Source organism: Eublepharis macularius, chromosome 6 (assembly GCF_028583425.1).
Source record: "Eublepharis macularius isolate TG4126 chromosome 6, MPM_Emac_v1.0, whole genome shotgun sequence".
Lineage (NCBI taxonomy): Eukaryota > Metazoa > Chordata > Lepidosauria > Squamata > Eublepharidae > Eublepharis > Eublepharis macularius.
The window spans coordinates 127,924,370-127,947,671 of record NC_072795.1 but is presented as its reverse complement, the minus strand read 5'-3'; the positions used below and the strand labels follow the sequence as shown (position 1 = coordinate 127,947,671).

General features: G+C 47.6%; 1 protein-coding gene across 1 annotated transcript in view; it reads right to left on the bottom strand.

Moving 5' to 3' along the window:
* Positions 1–23,302, bottom strand: part of SEC31B (SEC31 homolog B, COPII coat complex component) — a 94,276-nt gene that overhangs the window by 5,495 nt on the left and 65,479 nt on the right. Inside the window, exons 20-25 of the mRNA XM_054983959.1 lie at positions 20,892–21,087; positions 19,693–19,977; positions 14,591–14,643; positions 13,110–13,259; positions 3,021–3,137; positions 20–91 (exon numbers count right to left, since the gene is read on the bottom strand). Of these exons, the coding sequence (XP_054839934.1) occupies positions 20–91; positions 3,021–3,137; positions 13,110–13,259; positions 14,591–14,643; positions 19,693–19,977; positions 20,892–21,087 (873 nt within the window). The remainder of the gene's footprint in view (positions 1–19; positions 92–3,020; positions 3,138–13,109; positions 13,260–14,590; positions 14,644–19,692; positions 19,978–20,891; positions 21,088–23,302) is intronic.

Here is a 23,302-nt window from a genome sequence, read left to right as displayed (position 1 = left end):
GACACGCTCTAGGACATACGGCCTGCTCCTGCAGCTTCTCATACAAACACTCCAGCCGCTGAGTTGCATCCTCCAGTTTCCTTCTGGTTTTCTGCAACAAGAAAGAAAGAAAGACAGAAAAGAAGGAATTACCACAATTCCCAATTGGGGAGAAAAAGTCGGGGATACTGTGATAGCACAACGGGTGTGCAAAGTTGTGTCTCGCTTCAGAGAGGAACAGGCCTCTGAAATCTCTAGATCTGGCTGGACTGTACCGCGCTGTCCACATTTGTAAATTCTTTTTTTTAAATATATTTTTTTATTATTTTTCCAAAAAGAAAGGAAAAAAAGAAGATAGATAAAAGGTAAACGGAGCAAAAAAGTTTTCAGTACAATTTCAGTAGGCTTGCTTATATCAACATTACAGTTCTCCAAGTCTTCTAATTAATCTCAATACAATTATGACTGTAAGTTCTGATATTTCATACATTATTGCCATCTTGTTGGATTCTATTCTGTACGTTTATTATTTATCCATGCGTAAAAGGGCTTCCAAGGTGTAAAAAAATCTTCTTCCACTTGTCCATTCAATATGGACGTTAATTTGTCCATTTCTGCGGTTTCCATTATCTTTGTAAATTCTTTGCAAAACTGGATTTCAGTTACAGGTGTGGGGAGATGAAAGACCAAATTCATATTCTAGTACCAATCTTATGACTGTATTTCATAATGGGTGGCATGGAGAACGGCCAAATTTGGCCATATTAGAATACTCCCCAACCTTCGGCAGAGCTTTAGTTTTGCCGTAATCTCAAAAGGGTCTGCAAACGGAAGGAAGAAGCCCCTGGCCTTCATGATCCTAACAAAGTTCTATGTATTGGCCTCCAATCCATCCATACGGGCAAGTCCACTGCTGAAATTCAGTCACTTCTGCAAGGACTACAGCCTAGGAGCAAAAGGCAAGGAAGAGGGTAAACCTGCCCTTTACAGCTCCGGCACTCACTAAGGTAAGGAAAGGGAGAAATGAATGGTCTTTTCCTCCATTTGGGGAGAAGCAGTCCTCAAACACATGAACTCCATAGCCACAAGAGAGGAATATGGCAATCGGCTTTACTGTGCTTAGAGCCCTAGAGCTGAAATGCCAGAGAGAAGATGGAGAAAGATGTAGACATCAAACAAGAGGGGAAGTTAGATGTGATTAGATGCTTTGATGATCAGAATGAACACAGGGGAAAAACAGAGAGGTCAAGTTACAACCTAAAATAAAATAAATTCAAAGAGAGTATGTGTTACAAATGTGCACAGTTCAATGACCAGCACAAAAACAGACCATGGTACAGTACAGTGAACAACACAAAGACCAACCGGGCGCATCTTAATACGGAATAATTATTTCGTTTGGACATTTTTTTCTACAGAATACAACAGCAAATGAAGAGCATTGTGTGCGTGCAGTCCTGGCTTTGCCGCAACAACTGCATTTGATCACATAACACTAGAGGTAAATTTTGATTTAGTATTTTTCTTAAAATAATTCTAGAACATAGTGGTCGACTACACTGAATTAAAAAAAAAATCCTTCCCCCTTTTCCTTTTGCTGCAGCTTTAGATAAAGCATCGGGAGCATTGCATGATTGGTTTCTGAATGGGTGGGTGTGTTTGATTATAAATATTATACAACTGACCACTGAGGAAGGCCTTAGGGCCGAAACACATCTGGTTGGTCTTTGTGTTGTTCATTATACTGTACCATGGTCTGTTTTTGTGCTCGTCACTGAACTGTAATATCATCTGAGTACTGAGAATGTTTTAGCAATTTTTAGCCTGCCATTCAGGCCTTGTGTTTTAAACTCGTTTTTAACCTATATATTGTGTGCATTAATAATAAATACTCTCTTTGAATTTATTTTATTTTAGGTTGTAACTTGACCCCTCTGTTCCCCCCCCCCCGCTTGTTTGGGTTGAGTTTGTGGGGGTCTCCCCCACACCCCCTTTTTTCTTCCTTGTTCAAAATGAACACAGTACATGTTCAAAAGCACTGCTCCTGTCAACTCTCAAGAGAACGTTAACATATAAAGGGAGCAAGTACAGAAAAAAAAACAGCACTTGTTAAAAGCCATGGTTATAGCTGCCCATGCTGTAATAGCGTATGGATGGAAAGATGCCTCTAAATGGACTTCGGAAAGATGGAACTGGTATCTATATGAATGGATCCAATCAGACATTTCATCGATACTAAAACAGGATAAGACATGGGAAGATAAGACGTTAACGATAAGGAAGGAATGGTCTAGATACATAAGATGGGTAAGAGGAGGAGAGACCAACCAAATTATATTAACGAAACTCCAAAGAGTGTGCTCATGGTTAAAGGTATAAAGCAGATGATTCTTACGGTCGTTCCTCTTGGGGGCGGGGCGGTGGGAGAAAAGGGGGAAAACAAGCTTGTATCGGATGTATGGATAGCTAAATTTATTCTATATGTATATGCAGGGCTTTTTTTCTGGGGAAAGAGGTGGTGGAACTCAGTGGGTTGCCCTCGGAGAAAATGGCCACATGGCTGGTGGCCCCGCCCCCTGACCTCCAGACATAGGGGTGTTTAGATTGCCCTCTGCGCCTCAACTCCCCTCTGTCTGGAGATCAGGGGGCGGGGCCACCAGACATGTGACCATTTTCAAGAGGTTCCGGAACTCCGTTCCCCCGCGTTCCCCCTGAAAAAAAGCCCTGTGTATATGTACATGAAGTATAGATTGTATGTGGAGGCAATATTAATGCATACATCAGTACAATAAAAAGGTTAAAATAATAATAAAGGGAGCAATCCTAAGCAGCTCTACTCGGAAGTCAGTCTCATGTTTATTCTCAGGAAACTACCCACAGGATTGCTACCTAAGTTTCTGAAGTCAAACGTAACCACGTCTTCTGGAAATCAAGCAAGTCCTCGAATGGCGGACAAAAGCAGAGCACTGGCTTAATTCTGTCTTCTACCTTTGAAAGGTGTGGGGTGGGGGGGAGAAATAAAGGTGAAGTAAAAGGCTTACAACATCGGTGGCAATGGATAAACAGCGCTGAACCAGCCTTTCAAAGGTGGTCTTCAACACCTGATGTTCGGGAGGAATTTCCTTCTTCTTAATTTGCACCACAGGCAGTTGATGAAGCTAGTGGGAGGCAGAAAGGAGAAAACACCGTTCTTAAAGGAGGGGCAATACACATCTGGAAAAATTTGTCCCACTCAAGGGGAACCACTTCCAAGAGACAAGGCAACCCCTTGACTCACGTACTGCTTTGGAAGTAGCTAGAAAGCCTCCAACTGACATCCCTCGAATGTAAGAAAGGCTCCTTTCACACTGGGTCTTTAAAGCCTTTTCAGTACCTGTTTCGCTTCTCACGTTTGCAAGGGTTTCACACTTGCAAGGCAGTCATGTGACGCAGCACCGGACTTTGTCTGCAGCATCTCCCTGTGGACTTACCACGACTTTATTTTGAATCAGCTGCCGAGTCGCGGCTGCCCCGATTAATGTCAGTTTGAACGCTTTTGCTTCTCCCTCCTCTCCCTTTCCTCGTTAGTTGATTGGTTGGTGTGGATCTAACCACACCCACTCTCCACAGCATCCCGACCACTTTTTCAGCATTTTTTTTTGTATTTCCAAAGGACACTAACGTTTCAGCGTTATGTGGCAGCGCTTAATTTCATAAAGATTTGTTAATAGTAAGCTATTTGCCTCTTCTCACCCCCTCCTTTCCTCCCCCCCTTGCACTGATTTGTCTGTGTGGATCTAACAACACCCACCCTCCTCTGCATCCCGCTTTTTCAGTAATTTTTTTTGTATTTATAAAGGACAGTAACGTTTCAGCCTTGTGTGGCAGCACTTAATTTCATAAAGATTTGATTATGGCAGCAAGAGTACTCTATGCATAAAAATGGAAAACTCCAACATTGCCTACAGTGGAGGAATGGTGGATAAAAGTGTTTGCGTCAATGGCAAAACTTACTTCACTGATTACGGGAAAGACATTCGTTACATTTTTGACTGAATGGAAATTGTTTATACACTTTTTACATGAAATAGATAATAAAGACTTGATGACATCTGGATTTATGGATTAAAAATCATGAACAATAGAAAAAAGAAGGCCCTTACGTTTAACTTAGAATAAGTGAGACTCTGAAAATGATCTATATTTGTGGCGGAGAAAATCAGAACTCAATCTGTACTTTAGTTTTAAGGGTTTCTTTTTCTTTTTTCACTTGTTTATGTATTGTTAGTGTGTCTTTTTTTTATAATGTTTTTTATCCTCTATGTTTGTTGTCTATAGCTTTTATGTTGTTGTTTACAGTTTAAATATAGAAGAATTCCATTTAAGAAAATTTCATAAAATTTGTTAATGGTAAGCATTTTGTTTATATTCACCCCCCTTCCGTTTTTTCCACTTGAGCTGATTTGTCTGTGTGGATCTAACAATACCCTTTTTGCAGAGGAAGAGGTGGGATTTTTTGGTCAGACAAAGTGGTAACATCACAACGTTACAACGCATACTCATACTTTTTTTAAAAAGGTGACGTAAATTCCAAAGCCCGTAAAGCCCACAGTTGAACCGGGGCTTCGAATTGGGTATGAAATGAAAGCCAGGACGCCAAATTGAAACTGCTGCGAACAGTGTAAAACCGTGGGTGCAAAGCCGGAGTGATTGCAATCATGGTGATTGCTCAAAAATGGCACTTTAACCCGTTAAGTGTGAAAGGGGCCAAACTCTCCACATACACAATACATTTTTCTTGAAAGAAAAGCTGGTTCCTTTTCAGAGACTTGTCCCTTAATCGTATCTTGGCAAATACGGATGCCTGAGATCGTCCATAAGCACCAGCTTGGTGAAATGCCTCAATTCTGGAGATTTAGGCTAGGGACGTTGTGGAATCTCTCTGTAGCTAAAGTCTCAAGACTTTAGGGAGCATGGATGCTCTACTCTCTCTGAGGAACTGGGGGCTGAAAATGGTATGGCCCACCGACTCCTCCAAACTCTTGATTCTATCGTCTTAGCCACTGCTCTTGGGCTGTGGAGCAGGAGTAGATGCTTTGTATAGGAAGGATGAACGAGGACAGACTGTAACAATGAGTTCTAACAGTACAGTTGTAGATTTAGATTAAAAATAAATAAACTACAGAGTTTTCAAATGGCCATGATAGTATCTTTAAAAAAAATTTATAATGAAGATAAATGCAATACAAGCATCTTAAAGGAGAGCTCCCACATATAGTCTCTTAAAACCAAATCCATGACCTCTGTCAGACTCATGACCCCTTATGATCCTGGATAAAACAATTTATGTTTAAGGATGTTGTTCTATTTAACTATCAGACTATGGAGGGGGGACCCCTGGGTTGCATCTTGATTCATTGTGCATTCTCACACATAGAATTATGCTTGCAAATTCTGTGGACGGCATAGATGCGATCCCATATGCATGAATATGCAAAGACTATGATGAACAAGGACTGTTCTCTGAGGTTAAGCATTATAAATAACGGCACACAAGATAATGCACTATATTGATTCGAATGGACACCAAGAGTTAGAATGAGCAAAATACTGGGATCCAGTCCTTGAAGTCCGCTGTTCTTTATTTCCCCAGAATCATTTGCTGAGCTCACATGAGTGGATCTTGGATTCCTTTTCTATGCCTTCAAATTACCTGAGCTCTTTAGTGTGCTTGGCTCGCAAAAATTACGAACATTTAGGATTCTACTTGCTAAACAAAACATGAGCGTTAACTTTCCATGTGCCGACAAGCAACGATCTTTACCCAATAAAACAGGGTTAACATACCTGTAACTTATGTTCATCGAGTTCTTCTGTGCTGACACACATGGGGACTGCGCAGGCGCAGGCCAGCCGCCGGAGAATTTTCTAGAGCTTCCATGGCTCCGAAGGGGCCGTTTGTCGCGCGCCTCAGCGACCGTTTTCCTGCCCAAACGGTCACGTGATCCTCCAGCGACCAACGGCCCCTTCCCTCAGTTCTCCCTTGCCGCCGCTTGACCAACACACTTCAGCCATAACACCTTAAAAACACCAATTTCCGTTACAGCCATCACAGTATTGTGCATTGGAGTTCACAGCGGGGTAGGAGGGAGGGTTGTGTGTCAGCACAGAAGAACTCGATGAACATAAGTTACAGGTATGTTAACCCTGTTTTCATCTTCGTTCTTCTGTGCCTCCACACATGGGAGTGTACCAAGCTTCACACAATAAGGAAGGCGGGGGTGAAGTCCAACACAATTTTATTGAACAAACAAGAACAACAACAAATAGATATGCATATATACATCTATGTAAAAAAACTGTGTAAGGACACATAAATACTCAATATTTACATATATATACACCCCAAGGTACATATATACACTCTTTCACTCAAGGGTACCCAGCAGGTACGCCAAGAAAGTCATCCCAAAACTCCCTCAGGAAAAAAGGGAGTGTAAGACAGCCTTGGCCACAGATACATCCTGCTCCGCATTGACATCAACGGCGTAATGCCTGACAAAGGTGTCTGCAGAGGACCATGTGGCTGCTTTACAAATGTTAACCAGGGGCACCCCCCTGAGGAGTGCCGAAGAGGATGCTTGGGACCGCGTGGAGTGGGCTCTGACAGGAAGCGGGCAAGCCACCCCTGCCAGGGAATAGGCCTTGCTAATGGCCGTCACAATCCACCTAGACAGGGTCTGTGAGGAAGCCCTGTTACCCTTGTCCTTGGCCCCAAAACACACAAACAGGTGAGGACAGGAGCGGAATTCCTTCGTCCTATCCAGGTAATAGGCTAGGGCCCTCTTCAAGTCTAGGGAATGAAGGGCCTTTTCCCCCTTAGAGGAAGGTTGAGGAAAGAATGCAGGCAGTGAGATATCCTGCGAGAGGTGGAAGGCGGACACCACCTTGGGCAGGAACCCGAGGCAGGGACGCAGGACCACCTTGTTGGGATGAAACACAAGAAAGGGAGGGTCAGACCGCAGTGCAGACAGCTCACTGACCCTTCTGGCCGACGTCACGGCCACCAAGAATGCTACCTTGTAGGATAGCATATCCAAGGGGCAGGTAGCCATAGGTTCAAATGGAGGCAACATGAGACGTGAGAGTACCAAGGACAGCGACCACTGAGGCACTGGTGCCGACACAGGCGGGTAAAGATTATACATGCCCTTAAGGAACTGGCGGGATCGTGGGTGAGAAAACACCGTAGCACCCTCAATTCGGGTGTGAGCAGCTGATATCGCTGCCAGGTGGACCTTGAGGGAGGAAACCTTCAAGCCCAGGCCACGCAAGTGGCACAAATACTCGAACACAACTCCCAAGGGACTGCTTTCGGGCACCACTCCTTTGGCAAGTGCCCAAAGCTCAAACCTGCGCCACTTGGCCGCATAAGCGCGCCTAGTGGATGGCCGACGAGCGTTCAGGAGGACCCTTTGTACCTCGTCAGTAAATCCTACAGGGGAGGAACGATCCGCCAAGCCGTCAGGTGCAGCTTCCCGGGATCGTGGTGGACTAGGCTCCCGTTCAGGAGAAGGTCTTGCCGAGGGGGCAGACTCACATATGTCTGTTGGGAGATCTGTAGGAGCTTTGGGAACCAAACCTGCCGTGGCCAAAAGGGGGCCACCAGGATGCAGTCCGTCCTGTCTTCCTCTATCTTGCACAGGACCCTGGGGATCAAGGGGAATGGAGGAAACATGTAGTGCAAGCCCTGCGTCCACGTAAACTGGAAGGCATCCCCAATAGAGAGGGGGTCGCTCCCTGCCCTGGAACAGAACGTGTGGGCCTTGGTGGTTGCCGCAGTGGCGAACACGTCTATCACTGGATGACCCCACATCTGAAAGATCGGCCCAATGCACTCTACGTTCAGTTCCCACCCGTGGTCCAGCAAAGGGACCCTGCTGAGGGCATCTGCCCGGGCATTGTCTGACCCAGCCACGTGTATAGCACGGAGCGACACGCCGTTCCTGATAGCCCACTGCCAAGTGAGCGTGGCTTCCCGGCACAGGGCCATGGACACTGTGCCCCCCTGCCGATTCACGTAGTACATGGCAGTCGTGTTGTCCGTCTGCACCAAGACCTGACGATTTCTCAGCAGTGCTGTAAGAGACACAAGTGCGAAACGAATGGCCCTTAGTTCAAGCACATTGATGTGGAGGGTCTTTTCCCTCTCAGACCAGACATCCTGCACAGACACATCACCACAGTAAGCCCCCCATCCCAACAGAGAGGCATCAGTGGTAACCGTGACGTCATGGTGCTGATACCCAAAGGGGGTCCCTTTAAACAAGTTGTCATCAGACAGCCACCAGTCCAAGGAGGAGAGGATGACCCTTGGGACAGAGAATTTGAGGGACGGAGGGTGCAGCAGAGCATCATACCTCCGCACAAACCAGTTCTGGAGCGGGCGCATACGCAGCCTAGCAAAAGGCACCACAGAGGTGGCCGCTGCCATATGCCCTAGTAAGCGCTGGATAGTGCGCACAGACTGGAATCGGTTCCTTTTAAACATGGACACTAGACCCCTTAGGGACCGAGCCCTCTCCAAAGGGAGCAGAGCCTTACCCTCCACAGAGTCTAAAAGTGCACCAATGTATGACACCTTGCAGTTGGGCACCAATTTGGACTTTTCAAAGTTCACCAGGAGCCCCAGGCGTTGGCAAGTGCTAAGTACCAAGTCAATGTCCTGCACCAGCCTAGACTCCGATTCAGCCACGATGAGCCAGTCATCGAGGTACGGAAAGATGGTACAGCCGTCTTCCCGTAGGAAGGAAACCACAGGGGCCACACATTTCGTGAACACTCGTGGGGCAGTAGACAGGCCAAAGGGGAGCACCTTATACCGGAAAACCCTTTGCCGGTAAACAAAGCTCAGGTATTTCCTGTGCTCCTCCCGTATCCCCACGTGAAAGTATGCGTCCTGTAAGTCAAGAACCGCAAACCAATCCCCCTGTTTCAGCAAGGCGATCACAGCCGCCAACGTAACCATTTTGAATTTGGTCACCTCGAGGAAGGCATTAAGGTCCCTCAGATCTAAAATGGGACGTAAGCCCCCATCCTTCTTAGGGACCAGGAAGAACCTAGAGAAGAAACCCTTTACGGAGTCCTCATAGGGCAATTCTTCCACAGCACCCTTGGCCAAGAGCGACACGATCTCCGCATCCAGCTCGACCATAGTGTTATTGACAGCTGTCAGGGGTGAACCGCACCTAGGCAGCTCAACGAACTCCAGCCCGTATCCCAGTTCAACAATTGTTAAGACCCATGAGTCAGATGTTATTGACTCCCACTCAGGGAGGAGTGGACTCAGTCTGTCCGAAAAGTTCGGGGATACGGCTGGCGTGACCCGTCAGTACTGCCTCCCGGCGCCCTGCTGATCCCTCTGCTGGGCCGGTTGTTGTGCCGGACGAGGCTTGAAGGGCCGACGCCTCCTTTGCTGCTGTGCGGGAGGGTAAGGCCGCTGCTGATAGGCAGGATACTGCTGGTAACCCGGCCGCTGCTGGTGGTATCTGCCCTGGTAGTGGTAAGGGCCGGAACGGGGAGCGTACCGTGGCCTGGAGGCGGGTTTGTCCGCAGGAGCCAGACCCAAGGACCGCGCCGTCTGCCGGTCCTCCTTCTTCTTCTTCAGGGTCTCGTCGGTCGATTTGGAGAACAGCGAGTCCCCTTCAAAGGGCATGCTCTCCACCCTGGAACGCACCTCTTGGGACAGGGCCGTCGACCGCAACCAGGAGTGGCGCCTGAGGACCACCGCCGAAGCCATTCCCCGAGCAGCAGTGTCAGCAGCGTGGCTCCCAGCATTCATCTGCTGCTTAGACAGCCTGACAGCCTCTGTCTGCAACAGGGAGACGACAGCCTTCTGCTCAGGTGGGAGGTCTCGAGTGTAGGATGCCAACTTCTCCCAGAGGTACAGCTGGTACCCAGCCATGATGGTCTGGTAGTTGGCGATCCTCAGACCCAGCGAAGCGACAATGTACTGGCGCCTGCCCATGGCATCAAGCTTCTTGCCCTCTTTATCGGCAGGCACCGAGGAGTGACCCGATCGTCGGGGGTTGAATTCCTCCGTGACCAAGGAGGAAGGTGGAGGGTGCTTCACCAACGCCGGCCAGGTGCCCTGCTTGATTTTATAAAGCTGCTCAATCCTCTTAGATGTTGGAGGCTGGTCACAGGGCACCTTCCACACCTTCTCCACGATCTCCTCAATACCCTCGAGCATGGGGAAGCCAATAGACGCTGGATTATCCCCGTAGATCCGCTTGAGGAGCTTGTCCTTGGTCTGGGGGACTGCCGACAAGATGTCCATCTCGAGGGCCTGAGCCATCCTTGCCATCTGGTCGGAGTAGATGCGGAGGTCCTCGAATGGGGAGCCCGTAGATGGCACCAGATCGTCAGCCGGCGATGGCTCGGACCAGGACTCCGATTGGTAGTCGCCGAGGCTCTCCACATCGCCCTCCTCGGAACCGAGCTGGGATCCCTCACCCTGGGTCGGAGGGGGAAACCACGCTTGCTTCGACGTCGAAGGCCTCGGTTCCGACACGGAGAAACCGGCAGGTGCCCCTTCCTACTGGCAATGGTATGGCGAGGGAAGGAAGGAGGCTTGACGATGTCGGGACGCAGCGGACCGGACAGACCGGACACTGTCCCCGGACCGACGTCGCTCACGACCGGCAGCAGGTGGAGATGGACGGGCAGGAGATGGACGGCCCCGATGAGGAGACGGGCTTGGTTCCAATCTCGGCGACCGAAGGGCAGGAGATGGTCGGCTCCGACGGCGCGGGCTCGGCTCCGGCCCCGACGAGAACTCTGCGGGCACCGTCTCGAAGGCCATCGGATCCGGCACCGGCACGGAGAGTTCCTCTGGTTCGGGGGAACCCAGATGAGGGGAAGGCGTGTGAGGAAGCACGATGACCTCCTCCTGGGGAGCGGGATGCGGCGACCGATGATGTTTGGTCTTCTTCTTCTTCTTTGCCGGTTCCGAAGAAGACCTCGGAACCGACGCGCTCCTTGCCTTCGAAGGGGACCTCGGTTTCGATCTCTTAGATTTAACAGGGATTGATCCGGTCGCCGGTTCCGACCGAGGACTCGGTACCAGGATCCTCGGTTCCGATGTCGGTCTCGGATCCGACCTGGTGGAAGATGCGCTACGGGGCGGCCGCACCGGTCCCTGCGCTGGGGAGGCCGCTCTCGACGCCGAGGTACTCGGGGGACGCGATTTCGACCCCGACCTCGCGGAGGCCACAGAGCCAGCTCTTGAGCGCCTTTCGGCAGAGGGGCTAGGGCCGGCCTTAGGCAACGGGGTCCCCTCGGACATGACCGACTGCCACAGAGATGAATTCAGTCGGGCCCTCCGATCCTGCCGGGCCTTGTTGGTGAAGCCCTGGCAGATCTTGCAGGCCGACACGTTATGGGTCTCCCCCAAACAAAACAGGCACAGTTCATGGCCATCGGTTTTGGCCATCTTGGTGTGGCATTGGAGGCAATGCTTGAAGAGAGCCGTTGAGGCCATCTTCAGGGGCACGCGAAAGAAGGGTCAAAAAACAGTCCGAGTCAAATTACCGAGTATTTCGTCAAAGTCCAGAGGGAGATCCGATAGAATAGTCGAGATCCGAAGTCCGAAGTCCAAAAGCCACGATTAATCAGTCAGAAAAGCACGAAGCACAAGCACAGAGCGAAGCTCACACGTTCTCTCCAAGCGGCGGCAAGAAGAGAACTGAGGGAAGGGGCCGTTGGTCGCTGGAGGATCACGTGACCGTTTGGGCGGGAAAACGGTCGCTGAGGCGCGCGACAAACGGCCCCTTCGGAGCCATGGAAGCTCTAGAAAATTCTCCGGCGGCTGGCCTGCGCCTGCGCAGTCCCCATGTGTGGAGGCACAGAAGAACGAAGATGAACTACCAGCTTTTGTTTTTAGAAAGTACTGTTAAGTCTTTAGGAAAACTACCTAACTCAACTAACAGGGATATTAAATGGTTAAACTGAAGTCCACAATTGCTCCCTTGTAGTTTCTGAGCAGAATATTGCCACGCCAAAGTTTCGTGCCCTAGAGAACCAGATGTAAATCAACCAATCTCTAGTGGTGCCAGCAACTTAAAATTCCCTTGCACTTCTGCTTAGGGAACACCCACACTACTAGCAATCTGGATTTAAGCTGGGATTCTCTCTTCTTCACCAAAATTATTTTATTTCTGCCCCAGCTTCCAGTCCAGAAGGGCCTCAAAGTGGCTTGCACAGTCATTAACAGCAGCAATTAAATTAGGGGTGTTTCCGTCCCGTCCATCTTAGCAATGCTCTGGGGTAACATTCCCCCCACATGACAGTTCTCATTAGGCCCTTGCGGATGTTTCCTTTTCACTAACTCTCATCTCCGACTGCTGGCAATTGGAGGATTCATTGCTAGGCTACACTCTCTTACTGTTTTCTCCCACCGGGACTGCTCATTTTGCCACTGTCCCACGGTAGACAGAAAGTGCCTTACTTTAAATTAATTCACCTTGGGAGACACATTGGAAAATATGCAGGCAGCACCAGCAAGAGAATTCCGCGTGCAGGAGGAGGAGGAGTGTTTTCAAGGGCCTGGAAGGCTCTCTCTCCCTCGTGGTTATCCATCCTGTGCTCCTAACCTGCAAGTCCTGCACTTACTTTTTTTATACCTACTGCCCACTCCCTGCGCACATTTTGCACCAGTCAGGTATAAAACCAAGCGGGTCAATGGTGAAATAAAAGCATCTGCCTAAGGTTTATAGACCTGCACCGTTTGAATGCAGAATGCCAAGAATTCTCTGCTTTGCAGGCGTCAGGAAGATGCAGATCTTAAAACCAACACGGGGGGGGGGGGTGATGAATGTGAGAAGCGGCACGTAGCCACACACGAACACATGAAGCTGCCTTATACTGAATCAGACCATTGGTCCATCAAGGTCAGTCTTGTCTACTCAGACTGACAGCTGCTCTCCAGGGTCTCAAGGAGAGGATTTTCACATCACCTGACCCTTTCAACTGGGGATGCTGAGGATCGAACCTAGGACCTTCTGCATATAAAGCACTGGCTCTCCTACGGAGCTACGGCTTCGCCCCTACATTTATCCTTCATGGAAAACTAATGAAGTGCTCAAGCTCACCAGCGTGCCACCTTCTGTTGGTGTCCCTGGAGGCACGCGAACAAACTCCTGGGACGGAGAAAACTGTCCTGGAAGACCTCCGGGAGGCTCCACAGGGAGGTTCCTTACGGGAGTCGTGATTGGGGTGGGAGGGGTGAACCTCTCAGAAATCTAAAAGGAAACGAAGAAAGTACACAGAGGGAGATGAACGGTCCAAAGCACTTAAACACTTTTGTTGACATCCATCCTCGCCCACAAGGATGCAGAACCAGTTGAAGGAGAGGACACTGCTGGGGTCTTTATAAACAAACCACAAAGGGCACTCTGGGAAAGAAAGAACCGCAACAAAAAAGAACCCTTCCCAGAATCAAAACAGTCACTACCAGTATAACAATAAATAAATTTAGTGTTAAAGTGCAAACAGTGCTCAATTGTAAATATAAACAATAATCAATCCACAAATACCATTTTTCAAAAAGATGGAGTAATCCTGTAGAAGGTGCGGTGTAATTGTAGAAGAAGTTACAGCTCACAAGGACGCCGCCTATGGGTTTTGTCGACATAAATTCAATCCATTCTGTTTCGTACATCACTTCTTTATAGGCTTCTCTATTTTGTATAAACACCAAAATATTCAATAAATTCAATGAGTCGCCACCATGTTGGTCGAAGCAGACGGTCTAACGCTGTGACATTTTTGAAAAATGAACATTTACTCATATTGTGATACAGTATTAAGGCTCTTCTTTGGATTGATAAGCTCAGGACTTCATATTTAGACTCCACCTGTTGGATGGTCTTGTGATATTTGTATTTATTGACTATTCTCTATTTGTATTGTCGAAGGCTTTCATGGCCGGAGAACGATGGTTGTTGTGGGTTTTCCGGGCTGTATTGCCGTGGTCTTGGCACTGTAGTTCCTGACGTTTCGCCAGCAGCTGTGGCTGGCATCTTCAGAGGTGTAGCACCAAAAGACAGAGATCTCTCAGTGCTACACCTCTGAAGATGCCAGCCACAGCTGCTGGCGAAACGTCAGGAACTACAATGCCAAGACCACGGCAATACAGCCCGGAAAACCCACAACAACCATTATTCTCTATTTATGCATATTTATTGAATGATATTTATGGATTGGATTATTGATATTTGTGGATTATTGTTTATATTTACAACTGAACACTATTTGCACTTTAACACTAAATTTATTCATTATTATACTGGTACTGACTTTGACTCTGGGAAGGGTTCTTTTTTGTTGGGGTTTTTATAAAGCCAAATACAGGAGAGATTCCAAAGAGGACAGAGAATCTCAGCTTTTCAGTTCTGTTTCTTTAACACAACTGCTGGTAAGCTCTCACGGTATCTAAGACTCAGTTCCCAGCACCTGCCTCTGAACATACACAAACAGTTTTTGGCAACGGGTTTTAAAGTAGGCAAGGCTTTCGCAGCTGACAGCTCCTATTCCAAATTCTTCTATACTTACTGGCCAGGAGTTCACTTACTCTTTTCCTCTGGAGGCTCCCTCTCAGAGCAGGGCTGTTCCAGGACTCCTGAGCTGCAAGGGAATTGACAGCACAGAGGTCAGATTTTTGGAAAGAAGGACAGGGTATGAACATAGGCCACTGCTTCCCTCCCTCTTCCCTTCTTGAGCCACGGGGGATTTAACATGCCCGTTCTGGTCTGTGGTATGCATACACCCGCAACTGACCCAAGCCGAAAATAACTGAGAACTGATGCAGCTGAAGTTTTGGTGAATTTGGATTCTTGTGATGAAGAGCGCATATTCAGCGAGGGAGAGCTTGGCCGACCAATTCGGCAAATTGCACAAAAATGGGACACTAATCACAGTTCAGATAAAGCCACGTCAAATCCCCCCAAAGGTTGATTTTTTGAAACTCCAGGATCCCGTGCCATCCCAGAGCCAATTCTCAGGGCTCAGATTTGGAAGCCCCCCCCCCTTCCCTGAGTTGCAAGCTGCTCACAGACTGAGAGCCAAGCTACAAGTGAGGCCTGACACAGGTTGGACACTTGTCAGCTTCCCTCAAGTTTTGATGGGAAATGTAGGCATCCTGGTCTTGCAGCTGTAATGGAGAGCCAAGCTGTAAAACCAGGACGCCTACATTTCCCATCAAAACTTGAGGTAAGCTGACAAGTGTCCAACCTGTGTCAGGCGTCACTTGTAGTTTGGCTCAGTGAGAGTATCCCTTCTAGATACTCTCTGCAGTTCAACTCCTCCCTCGTCCTAGCACAGGCGACCCACTGCCATTCCCATCAGCCTTCAATGTTTGGAAGCTCTTGCCCCGAGGCTTGGAGCAAATTACAACTTCGGTGGTTTCACTTCTCTTGGATCCATCCCAGTGTAAAAGTTTGACAGTCAGCATTTTTTATTGTCTAGGAAAAGGCTTTTTTTCCCCACCAGACCCTTGCTGGTAAGATCCTGTAATAATCCTTTGGAGTTCTCAGTTTTTTAAACAGCCAGGATGTTTTATTTTTATTTATTTATGTCATTTATAGTCTGCCTTTCTCACTAAGACTCAAGGCGGATTACATAGTATGAGATCAGTACAGTCAATTTCAAGGTTATTTCCATAAACAATGCCACAGGGTAAATAAACACAAATTTACAAAGATAGAGCACTAGCAAGAATGTAATACAGAGATGAAGAAATGCTGAAATAGAACACAAGCAATTCTAGGGCTGACGTTAGGCAACAAGAAGCACAGGTAGTTCATAAGAGCACATATTTCAAGCAACAGATAGTACGTAAGGCAATATAAAGTTGAAGTTTATGGTCCCTAACGCATTAGCGAAGGATCTGGGCAGATCATGAGGGGGGGCCTTCATACATGCCCAGGGTAATGCCGATCGCCACCTTGGGGTCAGGTACCAATCTTTCACAGGCCAGTTTGGCTTGGGATTTTGCAGGTGTTTTGCTGCCTTCTGGGCATGAAGCAGGGGTCACTGGGGCAGTCGTGGGGGGGGTAGTTGTGAATTGTGCTGGGGGTTGGGCTAGATGACTCTAGAGGTCCCTTCCAACCCTATGATTCTATGATCTGAGACCCCCTCCCTACAATACAAAAGCTTTTTTGAATAATTCGGTTCTGCATCATTTGCAGAAAGCCAGGAGAGTGGGGGCTCTCCTCACCTCCTCAGGCAGGCGACTCCACAAGGTAAGGGCCACCACAGAGAAAGCCCATGTATGGGCTGCGTAATTTAATGGTTATCTTCTATAAACTTTCAATGGACCCATCCATTTGCATTTTCACACGTGCTAGCATTCATGTTTACCGCAACAACCTCCTCATAGCATTTTAGAATGCTGTGTGTTGATGTTTTTAAAACTTTTACACATTTGTGCCTCTTGCTACCATCACTGACGCTTTCCTTTAGGCCAAATGACTAGTATTATTTTTTTTCGTCCATATGCTTTCCCTTCAAAAATGTTTAATTACGGCAAGACTACGATCTGCATATTGTACCTCTAATTTTCAGATGATTTGCAACCAGTTGGTCATTTTCTTATATTCAGTTGATTGTTTATATAATTCATGTTAACTCTTCCTCGACTTTCTAAACTTCCTATTCTTCTCCGCTCTTGAACTCTAACAAGTAGGTTTTTGTGGAGCTCAGCTTCTCTACTCACGTCTAGCTTTCAGCGCTTTAAAATTCTGATTCACGCAGAACAGGCTGAGAGAGACGCAACCTCTTTTACTGGACCAACAGAAAAATAAAACTGAAGCGCGTGTTTTCAGTACAGTAAGTTTGTTTAGGCATTTTGTCCAAGGCTGTTCCAAAAACCAAGAGGAAGAATATGGGGAGACTTGGCAATTATAGTTCGAGCTTTAAAGTCGCAGCCGGACACACCAGAATGATAAATAACTGCACAAGCTACATGCTCCAAATGTGCCACATATGTTCACAGTAATTCTTGCATGAACCTACAAGCATAACCAAGGGAAATTCTGCCCTGGGAGTTCACTGACTCATCACTCTTATCTGAGAGGCTTTGCCACCAAGACATGGACCGTCTTCTAAATGGCATACAAATCATTTACTTTTTCAGTAGAGATCAGGCTAGGAAAAAGCCCAGACTAAGGCAGATTAATTTTTCAACCATTGCCACCCGAAGTCACTGATTATTCAAGTCTTTCTTACTTTGGGTTAGTTTGAACTGAACATAAACCAGGAGATGGTTGTTGTGGGTTTTCCGGGCTGTATTGCCGTGGTCTTGGCATTGTAGTTCCTGACGTTTCGCCAGCAGCTGTGGCTGGCATCTTCAGAGGTGTAGCACCAAAAGACAGAGATCTCTCAGTGTCACAGTGTGGAAAAGATGTAGGTTATTTGTATCTACTCAGGAGGGGTGGGGTTGAGCTGAGTCATCCTGTAAGAGTTTCCCAGGGTGTGGAATGCTAATGGCGGGAGGCTTCACTGTATCCTGAGGAGGTTCTTTTGCATATGGATTGGTACTTGATGTGCTAATCTTCTCTGCAGGACTATTGTCGGGTGTAGAGTGTTTTGTTAGCCTGGTTTTTTTCAGAACTGGCAACCATGCTCGGTTCATTCTTAAGGTTTCTTCTTTCCTGTTGAAGTTTTGCTTATGCTTGTGAATTTCAATGGCTTCCCTGTGCAGTCTGACAAAGTAGTTGGAAGTGTTGTCCAATATTTTGGTGTCCTGGAATAAGATACTGTGCCCTGTTTGAGTTAGGCTATGTTCAGCCACTGCTGATTTTTCAGGTTGTCCAAGTCTGCAGTGTCTTTCATGTTCTTTTATTCTTGTCTGGATGCTACGCTTTGTGGTCCCGATGTAAACTTGTCCACAGCTGCAGGGTATACGGTATACTCCTGCAGAGGTGAGGGGGTCTCTACTGTCTTTTGCTGATCGTAGCATCTGTTGTATTTTTCGGGTGGGTCTGAATACTGCTTGAAGGTTATGCTTTTTCATAAGCTTTCCCATCTGATCAGTAATTCCTTTGATATATGGCAAAAACACTTTTCCTGTGGGAGACTGTTTTTCTTTGGTTGTTTGATTCATCCTGGGTTTGATTGCTCTTCGGATTTCATTTCTGGAGTAGCCATTTGCCTGAAGTGCGTGGTTTAGATGATTAATTTCCTCATTGAGAAAGTGCGGCTCACATATCCGTCTTGCACGATCCACTAAGGTTTTCATTATGCCTCTTTTCTGTCGGGGATGGTGATTGGAGTTTTTGTGTAGGTACCGATCAGTGTGAGTTGGTTTCCTGTAGACCTTGTGACCTAACTGAAAATTTGCTTTGCGGATGACCCAGGTATCCAGGAATGGGAGTTTTCCCTCGATTTCTTTCTCCATGGTGAATTGTATGTTCAGGTGGATGTTGTTGAGATGATTCAAAAACCCCATCAATTCTTCCTCCCCATGGCTCCAAATGATAAATGTATCATCCACAAACCGGAACCATACACTAGGTTTGTGGGGTGCTGATTCTAGAGCTGTTTTTTCAAAATGTTCCATGTAGATGTTTGCTATAACTGGGCTGAGTGGGCTCCCCATGGCCACCCCATCCATCTGTTCATAGAATTCGTTGTCCCATTGGAAGTAACTGGTTGTCAGACAATGGTGGAATAAGGCTGTTACATCCTCTGGGAAAATCTGATTAATAAGTGCAATAGTGTCTTTTACTGGAACCTTGGTAAACAGGGATACAACATCAAAACTGACAAGTATGTCTTGTGGATTGAGTTTCAGAGAACTGATTTTGTTGATGAAATCTGCTGAATCTTTGATGTAAGACGAGGTTTTCCCAATGTGGTCCTGCAGGAGACCTGCCAGATGTCTAGCTAATTCATATGTCGGTGAACCAATGGCACTCACAATGGGTCGGAGTGGGACTGAATCCTTATGTATTTTGGGGAGTCCATATAGTCTAGGTGGCTGTGCTTCAGTCTTGCGTAGTTTTCTGTGCGTGTCGGGATGTAGTGAGGAATTCTTGATCAGCGCATTTGTTAGCCTGGTGATTTTGCAAGTGGGATCTCGTTTTAGTTTTTTGTAGGTGGAGGGGTCCAGGAGTTCCTTAATCTTCTTTTTGTATTCCTCTGTTTTCATGATCACTGTAGCATTGCCTTTATCAGCTGGTAGAATGATGATGTCTGGATCTGCATTGAGGGTCTTGATGGCATCTCTCTCCTTGCGTGTTATATTGCTGGTGGGAAGCTTTGCCTTTCGTAGAATCCTGGCTGTCTCTCCTCTTATTTCCTCAGCTTCCTCTTCAGGTAGATGACGGATGGCAGCTTCTACATTTGCAATGATGTCTTCCACAGGAATTCTGGTGGGGGTGACTGCAAAGTTTCCTCCCTTAGCCAAGATGGAGGTTTCTTCTGGTGAGAGTTGACGGTCTGTCAGATTGATGACAATGTCAGGAACTACAATGCCAAAAACGTCCGGAACTACAATGCCAAGACCACGGCAATACAGCCCAGAAAACCCACAACAACCATCGTTCTCCGGCTGTGAAAGCCTTCGACAATACATATAAACCAGGAGATCTGGGACAATACCATTCCCTAACCAAGCAACTGGACACCTGCTCCTCCTCTTCCTGTATCAGTCTCTACACCCAGTGTCCTCACCTGTGGGTGGTGAAGGGAGGTTGCTAGCAGCCAGGGGCTTTGAAGTTGGAACAACAGGACCTCCCGGAGGGTAGCTCACAGCCGCTGGACAACTGAGAGGAAAGGGAGAGAAAAGCATAGCAGACTGGCCCTGAGTGGCAGGGCCGCCGGCTGCAGAGAGCTGGGAACAAGGAACAGATGCTGGAGTCAAGAAGGTGGGTCCCAGAGATAACGATGGAGCAAGAGGCCGGCTGGGTCCAGAGAGGTTGGCGCCGGGCAAGCTGAATGGCTGTGCCAATGGCACGGCTGGAACCAAAAGGGAAATTGCAATTAAATGGAGGCGTTTCCTTTGGTTACCATCACACCCTCTTGCCTTCTTGGGACCCCTTTTTAAAATTATTCATACTAAAGCTTGGGCTCCTTCTCCCTCCCATAAAACAGTCTTGATCCAGCAGGGCATCAAATCATTTGGCATGTGTCCCATTTCACTGTGATTAACTCTGCCCTCCGCTGGACTTCATAGTCAAATGAGAATATACGGTGAGCAGTGAAGAGGTGATGGAACACATGATGTTCAGTGCCTTGAGGACTCTATTCAGGTAAGAGGTGGGGCCAGCAGCACACAAATGCTTTAAAATAAATACATAACGCATGAACAGAAAAGCATAGCCCTTTGTCCCGGGCTTCCTTTGTTTATGCCCTAAGCACTATGCGGAGCAACTAGCACACTATTGCCAAATGTTTAATTGATGCAATCTTCTCAGTTCAGACGGGATGGTCAAAGGAGGTGCCGGAACTCAGTTATGCTGCATTCCGGCTGAATAAAAGCCCTGGGGGTAAGGAAGAGGAAGCGCGGGGAGGCCTTGGGAAACAAAACACTAATCCCTTTGGCTCAACCACAAACACGAGCTGGCCTCTTCTGGCTGAAGGGGCTCCCTATGCATGCCTCCCAAAGTCTGGCAGGGACAGACTCTGTTACAGAAGGCAATACCCTTGCCGTTGCTCTTGTACTCACACCACTGCCAAAGCTCAATAGCACTATTCAAAGGCGGGCCTGGGCAATCCAAGGGCCTTTCTTCTTCCAAGTGATACATTTCAAGCTGGGGAAATGCTGGAACCACTAGAAATGATATCCCAAACACCCTGTAGCCCTCCACTCTTACTGAGGAGGTCCTAAAAACACACAATAAGATACTCATTCCTTGAAATGACATACTCACCAGGCCCAGTAACGGAAGTGGGCACGACACCAGAGCTATACCGGAAATAAGGCGGGGGTGCTCCTCTCGGGGGGAAAGCAGGAGTGGCTGGGGTGGCACTGGGCAGAGGCATTACTGGGGCAGGTGGAGGTGTGTAGGGCGAGGGCACAGGTGGCCGAGCGAGGGCTGGTGGAGTGATTGGCAGCTGGCTGGCACCCTGGAAAAAGAAGGTGCAAAGGGTGTGGTGAAAGCTCAGCAGGCACAATCAGCTCAGAGCCAAGAAGCCGCTACTTGCCTTCTTTTGCTCAGAAACATGTAGGGTTGCCAGGTCCAGGTTGGGAAATTCCTGGAGATTTGGGGGGTGAAGCCCGGAGAGGGCAAAGTTTGGGGAGGGGACGGGCCTCAGAATGGTATAATACCATAGAGTCCATCCTCAAAAGCAGCCATTTTCTCCAGGGGAACTGATCTCTATCGTCTGGAGGTAAGTTGTAATTCCGGGAGATCTCCAGCCACCACCTGGAGGCTGGCAACCCTAGCTACATGCCAAGGTCCCTGGCTAGCAAGACCAAAGGGCTCAGAGAGACACCCCCCCACCATTTCCTTGGCATATATTTTTCTCATTTTCCTCCAGTCCAGCACTGTACTATTAAAGGCCTCCACCACACTCCACTCCTGAAACAGTGCCTCACTTTTTGTCTCCTTCCAACCAGGGTTCTGTTCACAGAGGAATTTCTGCCAAGTGCCCACTTGATGTGGGCAAAAGAGGCCCAAAACTGAGAAAGAGCCCTGCTTGCTGCACGGCAAGAACACCCTGTTCAAAGAGTGACTGTACAGATAATAATAGTAAATTCGATTTATATACTGCCTTTCAGGACAACTTAACACCCACTCAGAGTGGTTTAAAAAGTGTGTTATTGTTATCCCTACAACAATCACCTGGTGAGGTGGGTGGGGCTGAGAGAGCTCTGAAAGAGCTGTGACTGACCCAAGGCCACCCAGCTGGCTTCAAGCGGAGGAGTTGGGAATCAAACCTGGCTCTCTAGATTAGAGTCCTGCCGCTCTTAAACACCAAGTGGGGTACAAAGGCAATAGCCCCTCCTCCTGGCTTGTCCCCTCCATGGCAAGTGAATCAGAAGCTGACAGGAGAAGAGACCCTAGATTTGTCACCAGTCCAAACGCAACGGTTAACCATCCAGTTGGGAAGAGCGACCACAACACTATCAAGTCAACATGGAATGTAGAAAAGAGCAAAAGTTCAGTAGCACCCATAAGGCTAACAAAATTTGTGGTAGGGTATGAGCTTTTGTAAGCCACAGCTCACTTCTTGTATCTGAAGAAGTGAGCTTTTGTTAGCCACAGCTCACTTCTTGTATCTGAAGAAGCAAGGTGTGGCTCACGAAAGCTCCTACCCTACCACAAATTTTGTTAGTCTTCTAGGTGCTACTGGACTCTTGCTCTTTTCTACTGCTACAGACAGACACGGCTACCCGTCTTGATCTATCAACATGGAATGTATGCAGCTGGGAAATCATCCAGGAAGTCCAACAGAGTCACGTTTCATTTCAGACAAGGAAATCACACAGGCACAAAAGTGAAGGGATGAAATAAATGGAAGCTTATGGGGAAACGGCACTTCTGGAGGTCCAAAGGTTAACAAAAACCACTGTAATAGAAGTTCAGATGAAATGTATGTCCCAAAGGAGAAAGGGTACGGAGCAAGTGATTGAGGATGCCTGACTGGTCAAGCGCCAGCACTCGAGAAGGGGGTGCCTTGCAAAACTGACAGCTGTAGAGGACACCTTGAAAGCACAGAAACCCTGCCAGACACAAGACGTTCACTGATGATGAAGCAAGCAAAACACAAATGCAAGAAGCAAAACGAACAAAGACATAACAACAGACAGAGTATTTCTTTAAATACTTCGGGAGCCAGAAACGAGCCAGCAACGGCAGCTGGAGCTTTGGATCATAAAGATGCAAGAGAAGGTTGCAGGATGGTTAAAGGAATTCTTGGTGGAATGGTCATAGATCCAGAGGAGTTAGCCATGTTAGTCTGTAGTTGCAAAATAGTAAAGTGTCCAGTAGCACCTTTAAGACTAACAAAATTTGTGGTAGGGTAAGATTTCGAGAACCACATCTCTCTTCGTCAGATGCTTATGCTACAATAAAGTTGGTTAGTCTTCAAGGTGCTACTGGACTCTTTACTATTTTGGTGCAATGGGTTATTCAGGACTGTTCACCATGGAAGTCGCATGGAATCCCTGTGTTCAGGGATCCAACTGACTGTTGGATGCTGGGAAATAGCTGCTGCTCTTACATCCTGTCCACGGGCCTCATGACTGGGCAGGGCTAGATGGACAGTTTTCAAGAAGAGGCTGGATGAATATTTGTCAGAGATGCTTTAGGCTGATCCTGCACTGGGCAGGGGGTTG